A 22,344-nucleotide genomic window follows, 5' to 3' on the forward strand; every position below is an offset into this window, starting at 1 on the left:
CACAGGAACCTTCAATTTGCAATTCACATATCAAGTCAAGTCTTTTTGAGTATTTAAACATGATTTTTCCATAAACTTTACAAAGTGGTTCATGTCTTAAAGTTGCAATGTGTAAATCTAAAACATTTAGTCGCATCTTACAGAATTAAGATGTACAGAATTGTACAGAATTACAGAATGTAACTTTCTGGGGAACACCCACATATTACACACTGAACTTTTAACTAAAGTATAACTATAACTGCATTGACACTGAGTTTCCCTTAATTTAAATCTTTATCTAACCATAAGTCAATTTAAAACACAGGTACAAGACTTGTTGTAATGATTAGGAAACACCTACACACAATATGTGCTCCAGCTCTGTGGTGCTTAAATTTCATTTCATATTTATAACATTAGTGAGAGGACTGGAAAGAGAGGAGAACTGGATCAAACAGATCTAGAGAACAGTGCATAAAACAGAAGCTATAGAAAACAAAACAGAAAATCTATGCAAGAGACATGACAGAGGAGGCAAGAGCAAGCACAGGAGGCAGAACATGAGAAGAATGACACAGAGAGGATGGATTGAGTGCATTGTGAAGAAAGAACTGCTAAAGAACTGCTCATCTCTGCACTTTCTTTTGTCCAACTGCACGCCCACAGCTTACACTGCAAACTACACTAAGTGTGCTGCTTTTGTCTTTAATGTTTCCTAATTGTCCATGATCCTCACTGTTCTAAAAATAAATCTCTCTGTCTCTCTCTGACGGGACGTTTCTGTGTCTGCTCCTCAGTGTTTATATCCCCCTCACTCAGTACAATAAAAGTCATCACTGGCATGGGATTTAAAAAAATACTTTAATACATGTCTGGCACTTACACAGCATATTACTATATGGAACTGGTGAGAGACTTACATTGTTGGGGGAGACGGTGAGAACACTCCTGCTCTTCCTCATCTTTCCTCAAGAAGCTCCTTTGCTGTCCAACCCCAGCACCTTCAAATGAACACCTGGAACACACAGAAATATAAATATTGTTTTTCCAGTTACAATAATAACTTTACTAATTGGCTACTGTTAAGTTATGTACACAGCAGTTTTTAAAAGCCAGACTATGAAAACTTTTAGTGAAGATAGGAAACTAACTTGTATTATAACCTAAACTTAATCCTAAATATTCCCTGAATCCAAGCTCCACTTCCTTTTCGGGTATTTTTGAAATCTTTCAATCCCACATGCACACAAATATACACACAGTTCCCTATGCATCAATATTGAGTTAATGAAAATGCTTTTCTCACTCATTTTGGTTTGTTTTTCTATGAGAAAGAAAAAAAACAGAGCAGTTGTGTATTCAATATTGCTCTGCTGAGGGATACTCAGGAAGTGTTGTGTCAACTTGATAACACTAAAATCCCCCATGATGCATTATTAGGCGATAATATGGAAGATAAAGGGCCCATAAAAATAGAAAGAGCGGTTGGCTAGTTACCTTAGCAACATGATCACTCCCTTGTTTGTTTTAACTGGCCCTACCTGTGACTCCACAGTGTAAAACAGTCGCTGCAGAAAAATTCAGTTAACATAGGTTGACTGGTGCAGCAACATTGGGGCTTTGTGACCAATTAGATTTGCACTAACAAGGTAAGTCAGGCTGAACAGAGACACAAAATGCATCATAATATTAATCCTACAGAGCATGTTTTAAAACTCTGGTTGCAATGTGAGTCACACATGGAAACAGATCTAAAACATGTCAAATAGAAAACTTGATGTTAAGGAAAGAGTGGACCAGGATGTTAACAGGGTGAAAAAATACAGTAGCACTGGTTAAAACAAGTAAACAATTCAGGTAAAATCTGGTAAAGATATAAAGGAGGTTAAAACAGGTGTGATGTGGTCTGCAGTATTATAGTAGTTGGACACTTGGCAGACTATGAAAATGTGTTGGTCAGAAGATCAAAAAGTTTGAAATCAAACATACAAAATCTGTCAAGTACTGATGACTGAGGCAAACTCCTTTAAACATCTGTATGGATCTTCAGGGTATACATTCTGACATCAAGTATAACACAATATTTGACTATTAGCAGTAAAGGAAGGCATGGAATTGTGTTGAGATTGCAGAATACAACCCTCTGAGTACCCCCCGTTTCCAGGAGCCACAGGGTATGTTAGCTGTGAGGTGTCATGTCAAATTAAAGCAAAAGCCAGTTCCCTTTCTAGTCAGCCAGTGTTTGGTTTGTCCTTCCTGGGCTGCTGTAGAAACATGGCAGCCTTCATGAAAGGGGTTCTGCTCCCTGTGTAGATTTAAAAGGCTCATTCTAAGATTAAGAAAACGTTGTTGCTCTACCCAGCTGCTTTGCTGTAGTATGAGATCTTATATGTGCAATAGTACAGTAGATGTGCAGTAGTTAGCTGAATCTGCAGTCAGTATGATTATAGCTTTAACCAATCAAGGACTGAGCATGCAAAGTGTAATTTGGGAATGCTGTCTCTTTTTATTTGTACACACTGCATCTTGAATTGAAATCACTTGATGTCGTGTTGCTTTTTATTTGCCTATGATGTGTGTGTGTTCTTGTTTGTGTGCCAGTTCAGACAGATGTCATGGCAGACCAGTTTGGGCCTGGTGCATCTCCCAAACATCTGATAAAGAACAGAAGCAGTCAGTCTGTATGTCAACACAGTCAGAGCTGTGACTATTTGTATTTCCAACCAAGTCCATCTAATGTTCATTTCTGTACAGAATGTTTTGCACAGTTTAAATTTGCAGGCAAGTATAATATAATGTGCTAAATTACCAACAGCTGGGTGCACCAGCTCTATGCAGAGATTACACTGAACTGGTTGACAAGTGATATGACAGTACAGGTGCTGCAGGATCCCCTTGTTACAATAAGATAAAGATGACGGCTGCTGTGTAGTGTAGGTAACAGATGCAGCTGAGAAACCACAGCTCAAAGAGAACAGCACAGAACAGATAGAAAAGCAGAGGGGCAGAGAAGAAAACAGCAGCAGCACTAAACCCAGAATTAAATCTGATTATTTGTCTGCAGAAAATGAAACTTAATTAATTATAATTACAACATTTTTTACGAGCAAAAGCGCAACTAGATTTTCAAATGTAAATAACTGCTAGTTTTCTTAGCCTTCGGTTATAGTAACTGAGTATCTCTGCATTTAGACAGTTGGTTAAACAACATAAGGCATATAATAATAAAGGTATCTCTCCCTGTGCTTCTGAAAGGTGTGATGGGTATTTTTCCTTATTATGTTATGTCATAGACTAAACAGTCCAAAATAATCCGATTAAATGCGGATAATAATAATAAATCATTACAAGTGATTCTCTTCCAGTTTAGCAGCAGCAGCTTATAATAAACAGAGGATGACAGCCTAAATCACACTGCGTATGTCTTCTGTGAAATTTTAAAATGATTTCAGTTTCTGTGTTGTAAAATTTCTCAAAAAGCATTTGTGATTATGGCTTACTGAGTATAATTTATATTCATAAATAATTCATAAGTAATTTTATTCATTTAAATTAAAATCTACAACACTAAGTGCGCAAAAAGAATCTGAACAGCTTCTGAAGGCGCCATATCCAGTGTGTATAAAAACGAAGCATTCATCTCAAAAGGTATATTACCACACATGATCTGCAACATCTCCCTCACACACAATGATTAACACCCATTAGGCGACTCTCTGCATGATGCTTTCAAATAACCTTTCCTATCTCACTAATCTTTGAGTTTTTTCTTGCCTCAGCAAATTATACTTTTTCTTTCTTTCATTTTGCCTCTGAAAAAGATAATGTAACAGCAGGCTAATGAGACCTGAAACAGCCGTAATGGTTCAGCACACTTTAAGATAATCATTCCAAAAAAATAACAAAACTGCCAAGACAAGCGTGAATCCACAGCCACTGAGCCTTTCTCTAATGAGCTAAATGAGGCCGCCATTAAAAACTCACATGTTCTCACAGGATGGTCCCTTTATCTTCCCAATATTCGGGGGGGGGGGGGGGAATCATCAGCAGTGAGGGAAATAAAGAGTGGGAGGGTCAGGCAGGAAAAGATGATGAATGAAAAGATTGTTTTGAGGAGGACAAGCTAAATTAGATGAGGACAAGTTCAGAAAATGAGATGACGAAGACAAAGTGAAAGAGAGCTACAGAATTTAAAGACAAAAAGAGAAAAGGTTGAAGAATGAGGTGCAAAATTGGGATGCAAAAGAAGGGGGCAGTCAAGATAACATGTAGATGTATTTGAAGAATTAAGAGAGAGGTTAGCTCAGTACAAAGACGGGGAAACGGGAAGGAAAAGCTACACTGTCTCTCTTGAAGTAGAAAAAGAAGTAGTAAATAAATCCTCTCTCCAGGACCTCTATAAACTCACCTGTAGAGGTGAGAGTTCTGCTGAGTGCCCTGTAGACATCTGTGCTGAACCACTGCAACACACCACATACACACTTACAAAAGGCTGCACAAAATTAAAGGTCTGCACAAAATATATTTTTTAATACTGAGATGCTGTGAATACACCTTCAGGCGCTTTCACACGAAAAGCAGACACCAGTGAAATGAATAATCTGTATTCTGAACTACAGCCCCAGGCTACCTCCAGTCCTCACAGCCTGTCACCACACTATGACAGTCTGCTACCATCCACCTGCCGCCATATCATCATATAGTTCTAAAGAGCCGGTTCTATTGAAAATGTAATGTAATGACAACTAGTGCAGCAAATATTTCTAATTATAACATAACATTTCTCTGATACTAATAAAGTCAACTCCTGTGTTGGTCTCCTTGTTGTGGTTTCTGTGGTCATCATGGTCACATGACAAACCAAAAAAAAAAAAAAAAAAAGACTCCATCAGCATGGCCAGCACAACAAGTCATTCCTGCTACAACCAGCAGCTGCCAAAAACATGTACAGTAATTGTCTTACAAGCATGGGTAGAACTGTTTGTGTTAATATGTACCTTTATGGTATCATTCATCTAACTTTTACAGACAGGTAACATCAACTGCTTGGCTGCCATTAGAAATACATTGCACAAGGTCATTTCCAGAATAGTTCTAGGGGCATGTATACAAAACTTTTGCTGACAGCAAATAATCATATTTATTATGTCCTGGAAGAAATTTAATTACCAGAAATTTTCTGGTGGACTTTTCATAACATTTCACAACTGCTGAACCCATTATGCTAAACAGTTGAATGACAAATCAGATACATATTTCATTAGGGAAATCATCAATGGCAGGTCTTGTCTGCAAGGATGACAATCAGTTCTAGTTATTACCATTAACAGATCATTAGTGGGTACAGAGGAAATTTGTGTTTCAGAGCAGATCTGAAAATTGCACTCAGCAGCACAGATGTAGAAAACAGTTTACGATCACAGATTAGCACTGTAACCTCAGGGGATGAAGCACAAGCCTTGTGACATGTATGCCGTGTGTGTGTGTGTGTGTGTGTGTGTGTGTGTGCGCGCGCGTGTGTGTTTGTGGGGCATTTTAATTACTTCTACCTAATTTGCAGCATTAATAGAGACAGGTGTGAAGGCAAAAGACAAGCACACACACATTACCAAAAAATAACTAACAAAACAAACTAAGTCATGCATGAAAACAACAGGCTACATAACAATATAGAGAGTGCTTAAGGTGCTTTTGTGTATATGTGTTTATGGGATGCACATTAATCTGTTTATTGCAGTCAAACACCCACAAGCAGCAGTCAGAGGAAATGCTTTCAGCAGTAAAACAATCCTGAGCTTTTCCAAAATGAAGGAGCTTTCTGTAACATGGCCTTCCTGTTAGCTTGCAGTCAAACTAAAGAATAGAGGTGACAGATTCTCAGCGACACCTCACCTCATAAAAAGTGTCATTCAACAAAAACTGCGAACCACACAACTCATTTGAAAGTACAATCTCAGTGGAACAACATTTTTGCACCCTGGATGACTTTACCTCAGTTACAGCAAGTCATCAACCTTGACCCCTACAAATCCAGTTCATATACTATTAATCTGGAAATCAGCAAATATTTTTCATGCTTCATGTTTTTAAAAATCAACATAAGGAAAGGAATCTGCAAACTGCTCACAGCCAACACAAAAGGTTAATACTGAATCTATCTGCAAAATGCCCAATGTCAAAATATTTAATTTGTTTGGCCTTATGTATCAGCTCCTGCCAATTAAATGTGATAAATGTTTTATGTTTTATGTTTAAGTGCAGTATTTTATCATCACACTAGTAAAAGGCTTTATATATTTGTGCCTAAGTGGTACCTGACTATAAGGCAAATGTCTCCCCTCTCCAAGCCGCCAGCCAGTCGATGAATCACAAACAGGACTACTCGAAAAAAAAAAAAAAAAAAAAAAAAAAAAAATCACCCGATTCCCCAGTATACAGTTCACCTATATTTAATTTCAAATGTCACCGAGAGAGACCACTTCAGGCCAGCATCATGACAAGATGTGACAAGGCCTTCAATCTCATCTCCACTAGCTTCAACCAGAGCATGTCATGCATCAGCCTAATAGAGCAGTGATAACAACCTGCCTGTCTATCCTGTTGACTGGCTGCCTCAGTGGGACACCTGACAGAGGAAGAGAAGCGGGATCTGAGCAGTCAGCTGAGCCATCTTTAAGTTAGTTCAGGTTGTAGCCTGGAACTGACTGCTTGTAAGCTGTTTGTCTGTTAAACGTTCATACCCTTGTTGAAGTAACTTGAGGAGTTTGAATTGTAAAGGTCTTTATGGTGTGGTGATGTTGGGACTTAGTGTGTGACCACTGGTCTCGGCAGAAAAGTGATATTTTTGAAAAAAGGAGAAAAAAAAATCCAAAGCAGAAATGAAGGAAATCAAATGCTTGAGGAGCGTACACAGGAACAAGAAGCAACCAACCCGTCTGCATATGTTCACTATGTCATGGTCATTGCATCGTCTGAGCAGATGAAAGGCATAACAGAGAAGACATGACATTTATGGATAAATACTGTACAACTAGAAAAATATGGACCTCTTTACCATGCTTCTGTCTCAATCAGAGTTCTTTAAGGTTAGATACAATGACGGAGCCCAATTTAAAAATTTTGTTTCCTTTATACATAGATGCACAATGCACAGCTTTCAGTCTAACTTCAGTTAGTGCATGGATTTTAGGTTTAGTACAGGCAGTCCCAGCGCTGATTGACCTACTCCTGCTAGTTGTGTTTTGGCACAGACAGGCTGATATCTGCAGTAGACAGTACTAGCCTCAAAATAGTCTATTAACCCCCAAAACTCAAATAGATAATACCATTTTCTCAATAAACACAAACCCGCAAACCGAGGTGCACAGTCACCCTTCAGTGAGTATCGGCTGAACTCGCTACTAGACAGCCAGAGTCAGCTAACCAGCTGCAGACATGAATTTCTATCATCTGCATTAAATTTTGACTGAAAATGGGTTTTTTTGCACATGTAATAAGAGCTGAATGTTCAAAAAAAAAAAAAAAGCATTTTGACTTTATTTGTGCGATGCAGAACTGTTTTACATTTCGATCCTCCAAAATTAAAGGATGCCATTTACATAAATTCAATGAATAAATTCCAAAATTGTTTGAGGGTTTGACTACTTCTCATCCTGTACTGCATCCACTTTAAACTGCATCCACTTTAAACCACACAGACATCCAAGGAAAGGTGCTTTAAGGGATAATATGATAGTTTATTCAAATATGGCATTAGATCAATGTCAGAATTAGAGGGTGCCAAGACACAGGTTGAAAAATATAGACCTGCATGTTTTAACGCAGATGTGAAGCTTGAAAGCACAAATGTGAAATTCACACACAGAAATTTCTACATGTATGTTTATCATAATTTCTCACTCAAACTGTGTTTTTCCTCCTCTTCAAATGTTTTTTATCCTCTCCATTTGTTAGCGTGGATTTCCCACTGCTCTCTGTGCTTGTTTGACATTTTTGTGCACAACATGACAGGGATGGTTTTGACAGTTTGGAGGTAGGGTAGAGGCAGTTTCTGTCAGCAAATGCTAGTGGTTGCTTTTGTGATTTATAGACTGATGTAAAACCTCTCTCTACATTGCATGACGTGGCAGCCTCAGACCTTCTCGCTGAGATTTGTCTAAGAAAATCTCAGGAACCTCACAGCTACTGCAAAAGCACAATAAATATCCTAACAGGATATTTTGGTTAGCACCTAAGTAGAATTCATCTCACTGGTTAAGTACAGGCCAACTGCAGAAATCTACCGCCCTCTCACTACAAGCAATCATTGGCATTAAATTGGCATAGAATTCACTGCATGACAGCAATTACTGTAATATCACAAATTAACCCACATTGTGTAACAATACAATTAAATATGTGCTTTTAAAAACAGTATCTGGGTGGCCTGATAAATTAATTACTTTCTGTTGTATGACTTGGTGAGTTGGTGACCACAAGCTGCTGCTGTACCATTGTTGATCCTGCCTCCTGGGATGAGACTACAGTGATACATCTGCTACTACCCAGGACCTTGTGTTAACTCTGGATTCATTCATAAAAAGGGGAGAATTATTCCTAACTACTACAGCTCATTCCCACTCATTCATTTTCTGTCCAGTAGATGCTGGAATTCTTCTCAGTCAAAATACTGAATATACATCCCTGGAGACTGAACTGGAGACTTTTAATTCCATGTAAGTAAACTCAATACTTTTAGTCCATATATGTTACTTGGTGTTCAAACTAGAAATGGAAACAGAACCAACTACAGCCAAGCTTGTGCAGACTGTTGGTACAGTGAGATCCTTGTTGCTAAAAACACAAAGGGCAGTGTTAATGGCGTTCATTGATGATGAAATACAATCTATTGAGTCAAATTTGAGAAACAAACCCACCAAAACACTTCTTTTTTTTTTTTTAATAACACTATGACCAAGAGTTTTCCTCCCCCATTGTTTATATATATATATAAAATTTTCTCCTCACACACAATAGACAGCAGGTCAATATCTTAATTTTCTTTCCCTGTAAATCATGAGATTCAAAATGATTTGTGGTGGAGAGATATATGAGAAACTATGTTATTGCATCATTTTGCAGCCTACATCCTGACAGTCTCCCACACTAGAGAAGAAATATCAGAGTGAGAGGTCAGAGCAGTGATAATAGATTCATTGCACCAATGTGTTGCACAACTGTGGTTTTTAACCTTATTTTCCAATCTTTAAAAGAGACTCCTGATCTTTAAATGCACATCATCTATTTCAGCCTTGGAGTCACATTTGGCTCTAGATGTAACTGATCTTCATCTATAAATCTGCTCATCCAACTTCAAGGCTGAAAATGAGCTTCACTGCTACACAAGTGAACACAAGTTTATGTGCTGGCTCCAGAAACAGACCCACTCTCTCTCTGGGGACTTGATATCCCACCTCACAGAGATCATCAGTGTGAGACTGAAAACTGGTGCTGAGGGAGTTCCTAATGAGCAAAGTCTTTTTTTCTGAACTTCTCTTATAGCCTGTCTCCTCTCCATTTTCACACTAGGATGTGAATTTTGTAATTTCATACACAGCCATGTTACCACCATGTGCCTAACAACCCCTCCTTGACTTAGGGACATCAGCTTATGAAAAAGTAAGAGCTTTCTCATATGTTCTAGATGAGACAACTAAAAAAAAAAAAAAAAAAAAAAAACTTGATTAGCTGCAGCGTCCCTCTTTTATTCCCTGCCTCAAGCACTGTCATTTAAATGAAGGAGGCGTAATCAAAGTGATGGCTGCACTCCTGCTGAGTGTGTACTGGAGAGTATAAACACTGAGTGGGGATTTCACACTAACTGTGTTCATTAAAAGAAAAAAAATAGTGTTAGATAAAAGGTTATGCAGTCTCACAAAACACAGACAGACTGTGTTTCCATGTTAAATGTAGAGAAATGACACAAAAAGGACCGAAATGGATGACTGAATGCAAAATACAGGAATGGAATAATAAAAACTTAAGCATACTTACAGAGCTACATTTCCTATTTCTCCCTCCTCTCAGTTGGTAAACACTGCTGTGTACCACTTTAAGACACGACGTACATGTAGATAATCCTATGTCAAATACATCGGATTATGTACATGAGATCAACCTGTGTTTGACACAGTTATACCAGACTGATGTCATGAAGAAATCCCATTGGTTGTTGCCACTGCAGGTTTACAATTTGACAGGGTACTGCACATGACAGGGATGAGACAGTACAACTTCAAATGATCCTTGTCTGTTTTGTCACTATTTGATGAGCTACTGGACCCATCATTTTGCATTTGGAAATCAGTTAGGCAATAAATATTTGATCACTTGTTCTACTTTAAAATTCACAGCATATAATCACAACAGGAGCCCTTCATCACTGTCCGTCTGACTGGCTGTATGTTCTAATGATGTAACAGTATACTGGTGAAAGTGTGCATCTAACATCAATGTTTGATTAAATAAAGTCAGAAAGAAGGGGGGATTTTTTCTGTTCGAAACCATGACTATACTCTGTGGTTGGTCTGTTTGGTCAGTCACTCGGTCCAGAATGAAGTAACAGCTACTGGATGCATTGCCATGAAATTTTAGACAGACATGTATGAGCCCCAGAGGATGAACTAAATATTAAACAAAAACATGCAAAAATACCAAGCCAGAACACGATGAACCATTAAGCCCCCTTTAAAACTTGAACTTATTTTTATACAGACTAAGATTACACTATGTTTGGAAAGAGCAAATACAGAGTGTGTAGGTGTACCCACTACACATGGAAAGTATAACAACCCAAACCTCCTACAGAGAGGCAGCAGGAGTAGATAAAGATAGAGCTCATGTTGAAAATAAAATTGAGAAAGGTTTCAGAGAAAATGCAGCTTTCAATATTTGACTTGGCATGTGGACACTGTGTTCAACAAAACTGAGTGTGCTGTATTGTGTCACTTGCTAATGTTTCTTACACAAGAAACCAAACCCAGTCCTATCGCTCAGTTCTAGCTCCCACTTCTCCTGAACCATGAAGCTGGGCTGCCTGCTCAGCGTCTTAATTGCTCACAATTATTTCTTCTAGCTACAGAATCTCGTTCTCACTTCTGTCAGCTCCAGGTTGGTGAGTAAGAGAAGGGAAAGGGTATCTCTTTGCCAGAAATTAATAACCAAGATTATTCATGGTGATGACGATATTCATAAGACATAGGAAGTGCAGATAGTATGATGGGGAGAAAATCTTTTTTAAAAGAATTCAGTTAAAACACCAAATAACAGTTTGTACTTGATGGACCACACACACACACATTGTGCCCTATAACAAAATAACATCATTAAAGCCTCAAAGCAGCATTTGAATGGTACAGTGAAAGATGTATCTAAACAGCGAAAGATGTATCTAAACAGCGGCAGCCTCTTAAATAGCTAAGAATCATTTCTAATTACAACGAGCACTTTTTAACTTTTTGGTGAATGTGTGGATCATGGGGTGTGGAGTTTAATTTGTCCTGTTTCAGGAAGCCAAGCCCAGTTATCACCTAAGAATTATACTACATTAACTGAGATCAGATCTGGCCTTTGTCAACTGTGTAATTATCTCCCGATGAAGGCCGTAATTTAATTAAAACTTCCTCAAAAGCTCTAAATGTACCTACTGGCTGCAGTGTTTTCTCAACGATTCCTTCCGAGGTCAGGAATTGACCCAGAACAAAGTGTTCAAAAAGGAAAGTAATTGCTACAATCACATAAAAACTGACAAATGGGAATATTTTTTTTCTGCTCTGTACTGAAAACAAAAAGCAGTTGTGATGAAATATGATCTGACTGTTGCTGTTGTACTTATAGGTGCCTGACAGCCTCTCCCCATCTCTCTCACATTTTGCCTCAAAATAATGCATGTGACACACACACACACACAACCACCTCTGATCCATCCTGCTGGTCCTTGTATCCACTATTAAACATCACCTCCATTTAGCCCACAGAGCCGTGGGCATTATCCTACCACGTCTCTATCAACCAGACAAGTGAAAACCCACTTCAAACTTCCTAGTGAAGCTGACGGCTGGGTGGATCTGGAGATTTAGCAGTGGATGCTGCAGGAAAAGGAGCAATTAAGGTCTATTGTGAAGCTAAGCCAAAGAGTGACAGTGTGAAGTCTGAAATGACAGGCAACAAGTGAAGATGGCATATATCTTTTTGGGCCAAAGTGGGAAAGAGGATTGCCTTCAGCCATAATCATAAAACAACTACCACCATGTGCACTAAAAAGCAAAAACAAGCATAAAGCATTAAAGAAAGTGTTTTTGAACCACCCAAAAGTGACAAATGCATTCAATGTAAAATAAACTTTTAACATCCTATTAAACTTCAGCAGGACTTCATTGAAATTGTTTGAGACATCTGCTGTCAAACAAATAGAGCACAAAATCTCAGTAAGGCAATTCTGTTTTTACAAAACACTCCAGCATGTGTACATCTTCTGAAATGTTTTCTCTGAGGGTGCTGTAGTTCATAAGAAAAAAAGAGAACCTTTTTAACTGCATCATGGCACAGTTGCTTTCAGCTGTTCCAGCGTGTACCTTTCATTTTACTCTCACCACTTTTGTGTAATTACATAAATTATCTTATTTTTAAAAATTAAAGAAGTTTTGATTACCTTTCAAAAGCCCTAGGCAATAATTTTAACCAAAAATATATATATATCAAGTTCAAGCAGTAATAGCTCTGTAACTGTACATCCAAAATTAACAACCTTGGACTCTATGGATTAGAAACATTTGGGAAAATTTAAAAATACAATAAACCTCAACCCTGTGGTACTTGGATGATTACCGTTTGCATCACCAATGTGCTCAGCCTCAGAAGACAGAATTATTCATCTGACAAAAAAAATGCTCTTCAGACCCCAATTTCATTCAGTTCACATTAAACTGTAATCAACAACTGGACTGACAATTTGTGTAGTCAGCAGTTCTCTCAGTTACTTACTAAAAGTTGCTCTTAGCATCTTTGTGAATAGCTCTTAAGAGGAGACTCTTGATAAGGAGCTTTCTGAGCCACTGAGGAGGACTCTTTGGTAAGATAAGGGCTTTTTGTAAATATGTAGCTACTCAAGTTTTCTTCGCACTAAACACTCTATGGTCCAGCCAGCTGATGAAGGACTGGCATGATAATGAGACATTTCTGTGGTCTACTCTCTTAGTTAATTTCCCTCTTTAGCATCACATTATATTAATCCAACACTCACAGAGCAGGAATCCTGAAACATGAACCACTGCTGTCAGAGACAGTCAGCAGACACACACAGACACAGTCTTGCAAATTATAACTGACTTGAGGCAATTCAGTACAAACCAATCACACCAGTGTCAACAGTCTGCAACAACACTGGACATGATTACCATCCTGCAAACACCTGAGAAAACACTCTTTCCTGGGATTTCCAATATAAACCTTTGCATATCTCTTTGATACTATACACCTAAACAATAGAAACGGGTACAAAACACAAGCTCTGGCAGATTGGCAGATTTGTGTACAAACAAACTAGTCAAATATATTTACCCTGCAAACTCCCAGAAAGAGAGATAATTGGTTGTTGGCATGCCCTGTGTTAGTCTGTTTGTGTTTGATTTCTGAATCAGCTCTTTGAATGAGGAATATTCAGCAGATGCAGCTTCTGTCTGGGTTATCTGCCAAAACTATTTAGCCAACTTCCAAAAAAAAAAAAAAAAAAAGCCAGAATAAATATAGTGATGGTGTCACTCAAGAAAATAAATACTGGTATAAACATATTAAGATAACACAGAGATTGACTTACAAACACTGCATATTTATCTGCAAAAACATACACAGAATACACATCATTCAAGAGCCTCAGAAACTGTTCTGACAATTGAATTATGTACCCTATAAGAGCAAAAGTGAAAATGTGAGATCACACATTGCACATTTCTCCAAAAACAACTAACGAAGTGATGAAATTCTAAGGAAATTCGTAGAAGCGTGAGCGTAGATTCTGGTAAAGATAAAAGTTATTCATGAAGCATCTTAACCCTTAAAAGAGCTCCTAGGGTGGAAAACTGGGAGAAGGACTTTTAAGAGGCTTAGGAGTTTCTTAAGTAGAGCAGAAAATGGCAAGGGAAGAAGAAAGGGAAGAAGAAATCTGCTCAAAACTCAATGAAAAGTTAATCAGAATTTATTTTTTAGCGACTACTAGCAACTTTTTTTTAGGAACTAGACGTATTTTCTGAACAAATATGCTTGACAGCTGTATTGGGACTGTGCAGGTCTATGTGGTAACAGTAATTGTGGTCTATCTATTATATAAGATGACCTCGGGAACATGTCATCTTGGTCTAGTTGGAAATTTACTCTCTTTTTAAAATAATCATTGAATAAATATAACGGCTCAGGGTGGCAGATGGAAATAGGCACCATCAGATTTTCAACAGCTCTTTTTGGTTAGGAGAGTTCCACACAACTGTTGATCACCTGTTGTGATCAGACAATGCACCCATCTAACGAGAACATGTACCATACATGATAACTAGGTGGCAAAATGAGCATCCTGACTGACAAATTACAAAATGTGCAATTAGTCTTACAAATATTTTAAAGGTTTTAATGTGCAGTCTTTGCTCACTGTATAACCTGTATCGATGCAATACATTTTTAATGCAATTAAAGTGCCCAGTGCTGACTAACAATATTGAAGTGAGTCAGTGTAACCAATTTCAGCCACAAAATGATACCAATTAAACATCTGCAAATAGCACAAACCACTCTTTACAGTCAGAAGTTGCATGTGATTGCTCATGTCCTGCAGGGCTGAATGTACTGGTGCCTCACCACTAACAAATGTGCCTCTCTGCTAACAAATCAATGGATTTCCACATTTAAACATGTGCTGAAAGCCAACAAATCAATAGACTGGGTTTTGGATGGAAAAAGAGAACAATACTTAGATGAAGAAAGTGAAGATGAGACTGAAGGTGTGAAAGGTGTGCGGGGAGAGTTGCAGAAATTATAATGTTAGAAGAACTGAAGGCAAGAAGCAGGAAGGCATGGAAGGAGTCTCAGTGGGGTGTCAGAGGTATGTGAGAGATGGAGCGTGAAAGAGAGAAAGAGAAAAACAGCTGCTGGAGAAAGGCCAGCTAGCACATCAGCAGAACGATTTTTCTGTTCACCGTTTCATTCACAAGGCAGGACACACTGCTGGTTTGGATCTGTCACTAGTGGGAGTCCCAGAACCTCCTCTCCAGCCTGTCCCCATTCCAGTCCATGATCTGAATATATTTTATGCTGATCACACTCGTATTTGTTGACAAACTGGCCAAAAAATAAAATGATTAAAAGAAAAACTTCTTCATGCAAAGTCTGTCAATGTTATAAATAACATAAGAAGAAGGTTCCAGTTCTCTGCAACATTAAAAAATTACCAAGTCAAGGCACAAGCAGATGTTTTGAGAACTCTCTAAATGAGATAAAATAAGAAATTAAACCTTGTGTAAAAATGGCCTGTTTATCCATTAGACGGTTCAAGGGTTAAACCTGGACTGCTAGAAAATAAAGCTAGAGGTCTAATAGATGAGCCATTTTCAGATAATAAGAAAATAATGCACTTGCTTAAACATGTCAGGTCAGTATTGGATCATTATCTGCCCAGTGTGTCACCTCCTGGAGCTAATGAGCCGTTTTCTGTAAGGTACTGAGGCGGGTGTGGGTGACATTTATAACAATACTGCTGATAGAAATATGACCCACACATCCATCCATTCATTCTCTATACTGCTTAGTCCAATTCAGGGTCACGATGGGGGCCTGGAGCCAATCCAGCTGATATAAGGTGAGCTACACCCTGGACAGATTGCCAGTCTATCACAAGGCCAGAGACAAACCCTCACATTCAAGGGCAATTAGATGGAGGGAGAACGTGCCACAGAGAAAGGCCCCAGGTTCAAACAGGATTCAGACCCAGAACCTTCTTGCTGTGAGCTAACAGTGCTAACCACCACACCACATGACCCACACAGGTCTAATGTAAATCAATAGCACTCCTGCACTGTACCCACACGCGGTTTAAAATGAAAGGTAACAAATGTAGATTTAGAATAATGTTGCATTAGAAAGGTAACTTAAAGTACTAAATGTGCACAGACACATTGAGCCGTGCGCCACGATCCAGCCCGCCAGTGTCAGTAAAAAGGAAACACCTGGGGTTAATGACATGGCTCATGGGTAAACTTGGCTCTGTGTTTAACAACGACAGGAGTCAAAACAAAGAAAAGAAAAATCTTATCCACTCCAAAAAAAAAAATTAAACACATAAAATAACATTTTTCGTCACTGTTGTTTTTCAGGTCCAAACACAAACAGCTAAATCTGCTTAGACAAGCTCAAAACAAAAGCCTGGTCACCTGGGGTCTTCCCCGCGGCTCATCTACACGTGGGGACAAAGGGAATCCCGACGCCTGTCTCACGTTGTTTTCGGGACCGTGAAGAGCAGCTGTCACCATCAGAAAACGTCTTTCATTCCGTATCAGCCCGATATTTTCACCAACCTCAACTGGGAAATGTTTACACCACAGCGGTCCACAGCGGGCAGGGTAATCCGGACTCCCTCCAGACTCGGTTTTCTGGCATTCACATCATCAGAGCTTTGTTTTTTTTTTCTAGCCCACTTTCCCCCTCCCTTGAGGTTTAGACTAAAACATTTTTTAAACAACACTGACGCGTCATTAAAGTGGCTCTTGTTTGGCGCAGTTGCGTCCCGTTTCGCCCATTCACACGCTTCCTTCCAGCACCATGGTCCTTAATGTTTGGAGCCTGTTTCGCGCATATGCGTCTGAAACTCTCCCTCCGTCCATCCCCTATCCCCTGTCCTCCCTCCTCCCTCCTCCCTCCTCCTGTCAGCACGCGTGGAGTGTGGACCAATTGAGAAGCAGAAAAATCAAGACCCACGATCAGAGGATCTCAGTGTGACGTGGGACCAGAATCAGCACACTAAAGCTAATCGAATATGATTGTGTGAGTTTTACTGAACGCATTATTGATATTTTAAATATTACCACGTATGAAACTGTAAACTCAACAGAACTGTGGATAACAAGGATGAAACTAAATAAACAATGGCTTCCCATCATTCCATTTTAACCAGTGGGTATTTCTTTATTTATTAAACAATTCAAGAAAAAGCAAATAGCCACTTTTGTATTACCTGCTTTTATGTATAAAACTAAACTGGGATCAGATCTTGCAGTTAATCAACAAACTATTCCTCTATTTCACACCAATCATTCAGTTCAACATTAAAACCTTCGCACTATGAGTTGGAACAACTATGTGAACAATGAGCCATTGGCATCAACAAAATCATTTAAGTAAGGGGCTCTCTTTCCCCCACAGTGTGATTGGTATCATCAGAGACAACCTTTAAGCGACAATATGAGCTCAGTGAATTCCCACAACCTGCTGTCCACTTTACGTCTACCTGCTTTTTTCTGAGTTCATATAGTTTGTTTTGTGAACGACTGTTCCCATGTTCTGTTAGTCCAGTATAATGAATTTGTGACTGACACCCAAGCAAACCCAAGCATGCTCTGTGACTCTAACCATGCAATCACAGAGTTGTCCAGGATAAACTACAACAGTCACGATGGATGAATGCAGTGCTGCATTTGTTCTTTTCACAAGTTCTTTATAAAATAAACCAACACCAGAAAAGCATAATGAAGCTATAGGACTGCCCCTAATTTTATTTCCTAAACCAGAACAGTTCAGTAAAATCAATTGTAGCGAACCAAACTATGCATCCCTTTTCCACTGACATGCTTTCTTTGTCTTTGTCAAGCCATTCCTTCCAGATAAGAACAGAAAAACAAAACATTTCAACACACACAAAGTTCTCCCCAAATCTATGTGTCCCAGTGGTCTCTGCCATTAAAGAAGTATCCTACAGAACACACACTGTGGGCCAGAAGCATTTATGGAGACATGTATGGACAGGAATAAAGATACCCTGTTGTAAAAACATCATATTTTTCCACTGAGTTAGTTGTCTAATGAGTCCTACATACAATCTGAACTCTCTGTATGGTAATGTGCTCGTGTGTGTCTGTGCTTGTGTGTGTCACTGTGTCATCAGGTCATGTGGTTTTTCATTACTGCACAAATGTTCTCCCTAGTCTCATCTGCTCTTTAAGCCTGGTTGGAGGTTGTAGGGGAGTTTTTCCTGCAAACCCATAATCTGCATCCTGTTAACATACTGATGGACAAAAATCTAAATAAAACAGTAAGAATGGCTTTAACACACACAGAGTCCATATAGTTAAATCCTACTAAAGAAAAAAAGTTTTATATATTTTTTGCACCACTGTTGTTCTGGCATAGCTATAAAAATCCTCAAATTCTCCAGACTGAACAGCTTTAATCATTTAATGAATTTCTACTTTAATCCAAGTACAAGAGTTGTGTGTTTTTTCAATCCAACAGAACAGACACAAAGCTTCCCTAACACTGAGCTTTGAAAACATTATTGTTGACTTCATTTTTTCATCTGATTTAGAGACACTTTGACTGACTGTAATCAAATTTTCACTAATATACGAGCGCCCGTGATTCCTCCTTCCTCATAGAGAGATTTGAATTTTCCTTTTTTCCCTTGTCTCTCTTCCACCAAAAAGAATGTCTAATCTCCTACAGCGACTCTGGAAGGGCTGGTTTCTGGTGAAACAAAGATGTTATTTATTCATTTCCAGTAACTAGGTCTTCTAACCTCTTATGTCAAGCGTTCAAGTATGTTTTCATGTGGGATAGTCAGAGATCAAATACATGGAGTGCTGAGCATTGTGGTCCACTTATGCAAATAGAGTATTTAAGGCTTAGTATTGTAAGAAACAGTGAAACAGTGCGGTGAGATGTTACAAGGAGGAATGTCCCATTTTGAAATCCTTTCTCTATTGTGCTACCAATTACAGGACCATTTGTGTGTGTGTGTGTGTGTGTGTGTGTGTGTGTGTGTGTGTGTGTGTGTGTGTGTGTGTGTGTGTGTGTGTGTGTGTGTGTGTGTGTGTGTAAAATAGTGCTTAGTGCTGCTGGTGCACTGTTGCCTGTCATTATAGCCACTACTTCTTACCAGGGCTCATAAACGTTCTGTGATATGAAAGTAAAGGGAGTCAACCCTTATTGTATTGTTCAGCAAACCAAGAAGGTCTGATCTGCAGTTATTTTAACAGGAAGACCCACATAACTACAACTACACCACCTGTGTCTCACACAGTCCAGAGTTTATTAACATAAATGATCTATGAAAGGCTTCAAGTCAGAATATTTCTAAAATTCACAGTGGAACTATTCAGAAACTCAAAATATGAATGATTCAAATGTTCTCTTTTATTGTGCAAAGCTAAGGAAAGAAGATTTTTTCATTTTGCTGGAAGTCACACATATTGATTTAGTATATACTTCTGGACTGAGCGCCACAGAATATATTCAGTCTTCCACATTTAGGATCTCTCCTCAGGGGGTATTTATGCTAAAAAGTAAACATCCAGCACTAGTGAGGCTTCTTCTAAACTTTGTCACAATAACAATATTCAGGCCATTTTCTTACCCTGTGTCCAAATACATGAATTACCGACTGGATCTCTTTTTTTAAAACCCCCTAGTTGGAAAGAAACTGACAAAATCAAGGACTGAAGAACAGGGATGTCATCTTTCTATGCCAGAACCAGAAAAATGGCTACCACGACTGAGATAAGCATGGATGAGCCTGACAGTTATGCAGGTTGTTGTAAGTCAGTTTATAGAACTTTATTTCTATCACCATGAAACAGATAAAGATATCTGTTCCAAAAAAAAAAAAATACCTGTAGGCAGCTTCCTTGTGGACTTAAAATGTGTTAGTGGGACAGATGTGCAATGTGCTACTGATTGTTGGAAGTTAAAGAAAACCCAATAAAAACCAAGGTGAAATGTCTGTTTTAATCAATAAGCAATAAGTGTGTTTGGTCTATTTTTTAGTAAGCAGAAACCCAGAGGAGTTACAATCTTTATTTTTTTTTCTTTTCTATCTGAGCCCCTGGGCACTCTTGTGAGAAAATACAACACATACACACATTCTTTTTCTGTGTCTCCACACACAGTTGCGCACACAAAGCTATTTAAACCACTCGCTTCCTGCTGGCTCAGGCTTTACAGACATTGTATAGTCGGGCTGAGTCTCTCCCATCCCGTTGATTGTAATAAAGGAGGCAGAGGCCTTGCTATCTGAGTGTGGACATGCAATTACCCTTCCCTTTGTGGAGGCAAGGACTGTAAACACACACTGTGATGAGCTATACAGCACCATAAGATATAGATCTGTCATATGGCAATTAATGAAGACATAGTCTGAAGACATATGTTTACAGGAGATAAATGTTTATCTGCTGGGATGTAAAAAAGATAGAGATGAAATCAGTCTGTTTAGGTTGATTAATATTCTGAAGCTATCACTTTTTTTTTTTTTTGCAACTGCAGAGAGAAGAAAGGGATTATGTAGAATTGAAAAGGGAACAAAACAGAAATGAATGCAAATCAATTCAAACCCTAACCCTGCATCTCAATGGACTGACACAAATTCACATTTAGACATTCCTGTTTTGAGCTGAATTAAAATGCCTCTATCATAATATGCAAAGTAGATCTCAATGGTAGGTAGATAGACTCTTCAGTAGAGGTTAAAATACCAATGCAAGTATTTTTTTTCCTAATGTTTCCTTACTGATCTCATTTCACAAGCTTAATACCTCCACTCATTGTATGAAATGCTGCCACTGGGCACAAAGACAGATGAGAATTGGACTCCTCCACACTGATGAGAGATGATGCCTCGGTGTGTGACTAATTGCATTTTTTGAAGCTATGACATGGTTGATTTTCTACTTCTAACTTGATGCAGAGAGTCACTGCCACTCAATCTTTGTGTTTCCTCCACCCCAGTGTATCCCTGGATATGATATTAGGATATTAACAAGATGTGTGTGTGTGTGTGGTGTTTTTATGGGCATGCACTTGTGTGGAAGGTGAGCAAGTGGGAAGACTGCCAAGTGTGTGTGTGTGTGTGTGTGTGTATGTGTATGTGTGTCAGTTTTTCATCAGGGGGATTTACTACTTAAGTAACACAACTGTGATTAAAAAACACTGCCATCTGCTAGTTTGAGAGGGGTGCTCTGCCACATGCACCTGAGCATGTATAAACACACACGCGTGGATACACACATGTGAACAGGTACACAGATACCGACACATAATAAATAATTCAAATACTGGGAAAATACAGCAGTACTTCACTGTCTTCCCATCTGTCTATCACACAAATATATACAGAAATATAAAGACACTGTACCACTGTTTCATATTATTTTCATAACTGTACTCCATGGTGACCTGTCTCTGCCTGCAGCTGATTTCATTGAAATCCTAGTATATTTGTCCCATAAATATTATACTGTTTACCCTTTTGTTTCCTCAGACTTCCACTAGATGCTGATTTCTTTTTCCCTCTAGTTGGAAAAAAAAATTCACCAACTGTCACCATCAAGAGAGAGTAAAACATCACATAGGCAGCAGGTTGATCCCCTTTTTGTATTCAAATACGAGATTTTACGTCTCAAAAGTCTCATTTTCTATTTTCTCTGCACCTCACACAAAACATCTTTATCCCATCATCTATGTGCATAGCAGATGAAATTACCTTGACATTGAAAGCCACTGAGCCAAACAGATCACCCCCCACACTTGTGTTTGTCCAGGATTATAATCATACATCCATCTGTCTAGTGGCAAAATGGGCCACACATTGACTTTGATAAAGGTCAAGAATTTCAATAAATGGTGCCTTCTCTTTGTAGGCAGTAACCAGCAGTAACAGTCATGACCTTATCTGGCAATGTCCTGCATTTATCTTGTCTTATTCAGTACTTCCACACTCAAATAAATAATACAACAAACCTATTTATTGTAACATTAGAGTTTTGGCTCAGAACTGACCTTTACCCTTTCCTAGTCATATACCCACTGAGAGCAATACTGCCACTTCAGTCAATAAAACAGGTTTCATATGTATCTTGACCTATTAATAGTGCAGTTTTGACCTTTTTAAGAAGAAGGAACATATAACCTTTCAGCATTCAGGAAAACATGATGCTGGCAACTGTGCTGCAATGTGAATAAAATGATATGATAAAATATCTACAATTTCTTTCTGTGAAAACCCCATCACATACTACATCTTCAAATGGACAAATAAAACCCAAGCCATCTCATGTCATTTTAAGATGACTTTGA

The 22,344-nt window shown here is 38.6% G+C and overlaps 1 protein-coding gene across 1 annotated transcript in view; it reads right to left on the reverse strand.

Moving 5' to 3' along the window:
- The window catches only part of pde4ba (phosphodiesterase 4B, cAMP-specific a), a 142,561-nt gene extending 125,886 nt beyond the window's left edge, over positions 1 to 16,675 (reverse strand). Inside the window, exons 1-2 of the mRNA XM_026323697.2 lie at positions 16,434 to 16,675; positions 903 to 997 (exon numbers count right to left, since the gene is read on the reverse strand). Coding sequence (XP_026179482.1) covers positions 903 to 944 — 42 coding nt within the window. The 5' untranslated portion in view covers positions 945 to 997; positions 16,434 to 16,675. The remainder of the gene's footprint in view (positions 1 to 902; positions 998 to 16,433) is intronic.
- Between the last annotated feature and the right edge of the window lie 5,669 nt (positions 16,676 to 22,344).

Source organism: Mastacembelus armatus, chromosome 4, assembly GCF_900324485.2.
Source record: "Mastacembelus armatus chromosome 4, fMasArm1.2, whole genome shotgun sequence".
In the NCBI taxonomy this organism is placed as follows: Eukaryota; Metazoa; Chordata; class Actinopteri; order Synbranchiformes; family Mastacembelidae; genus Mastacembelus; species Mastacembelus armatus.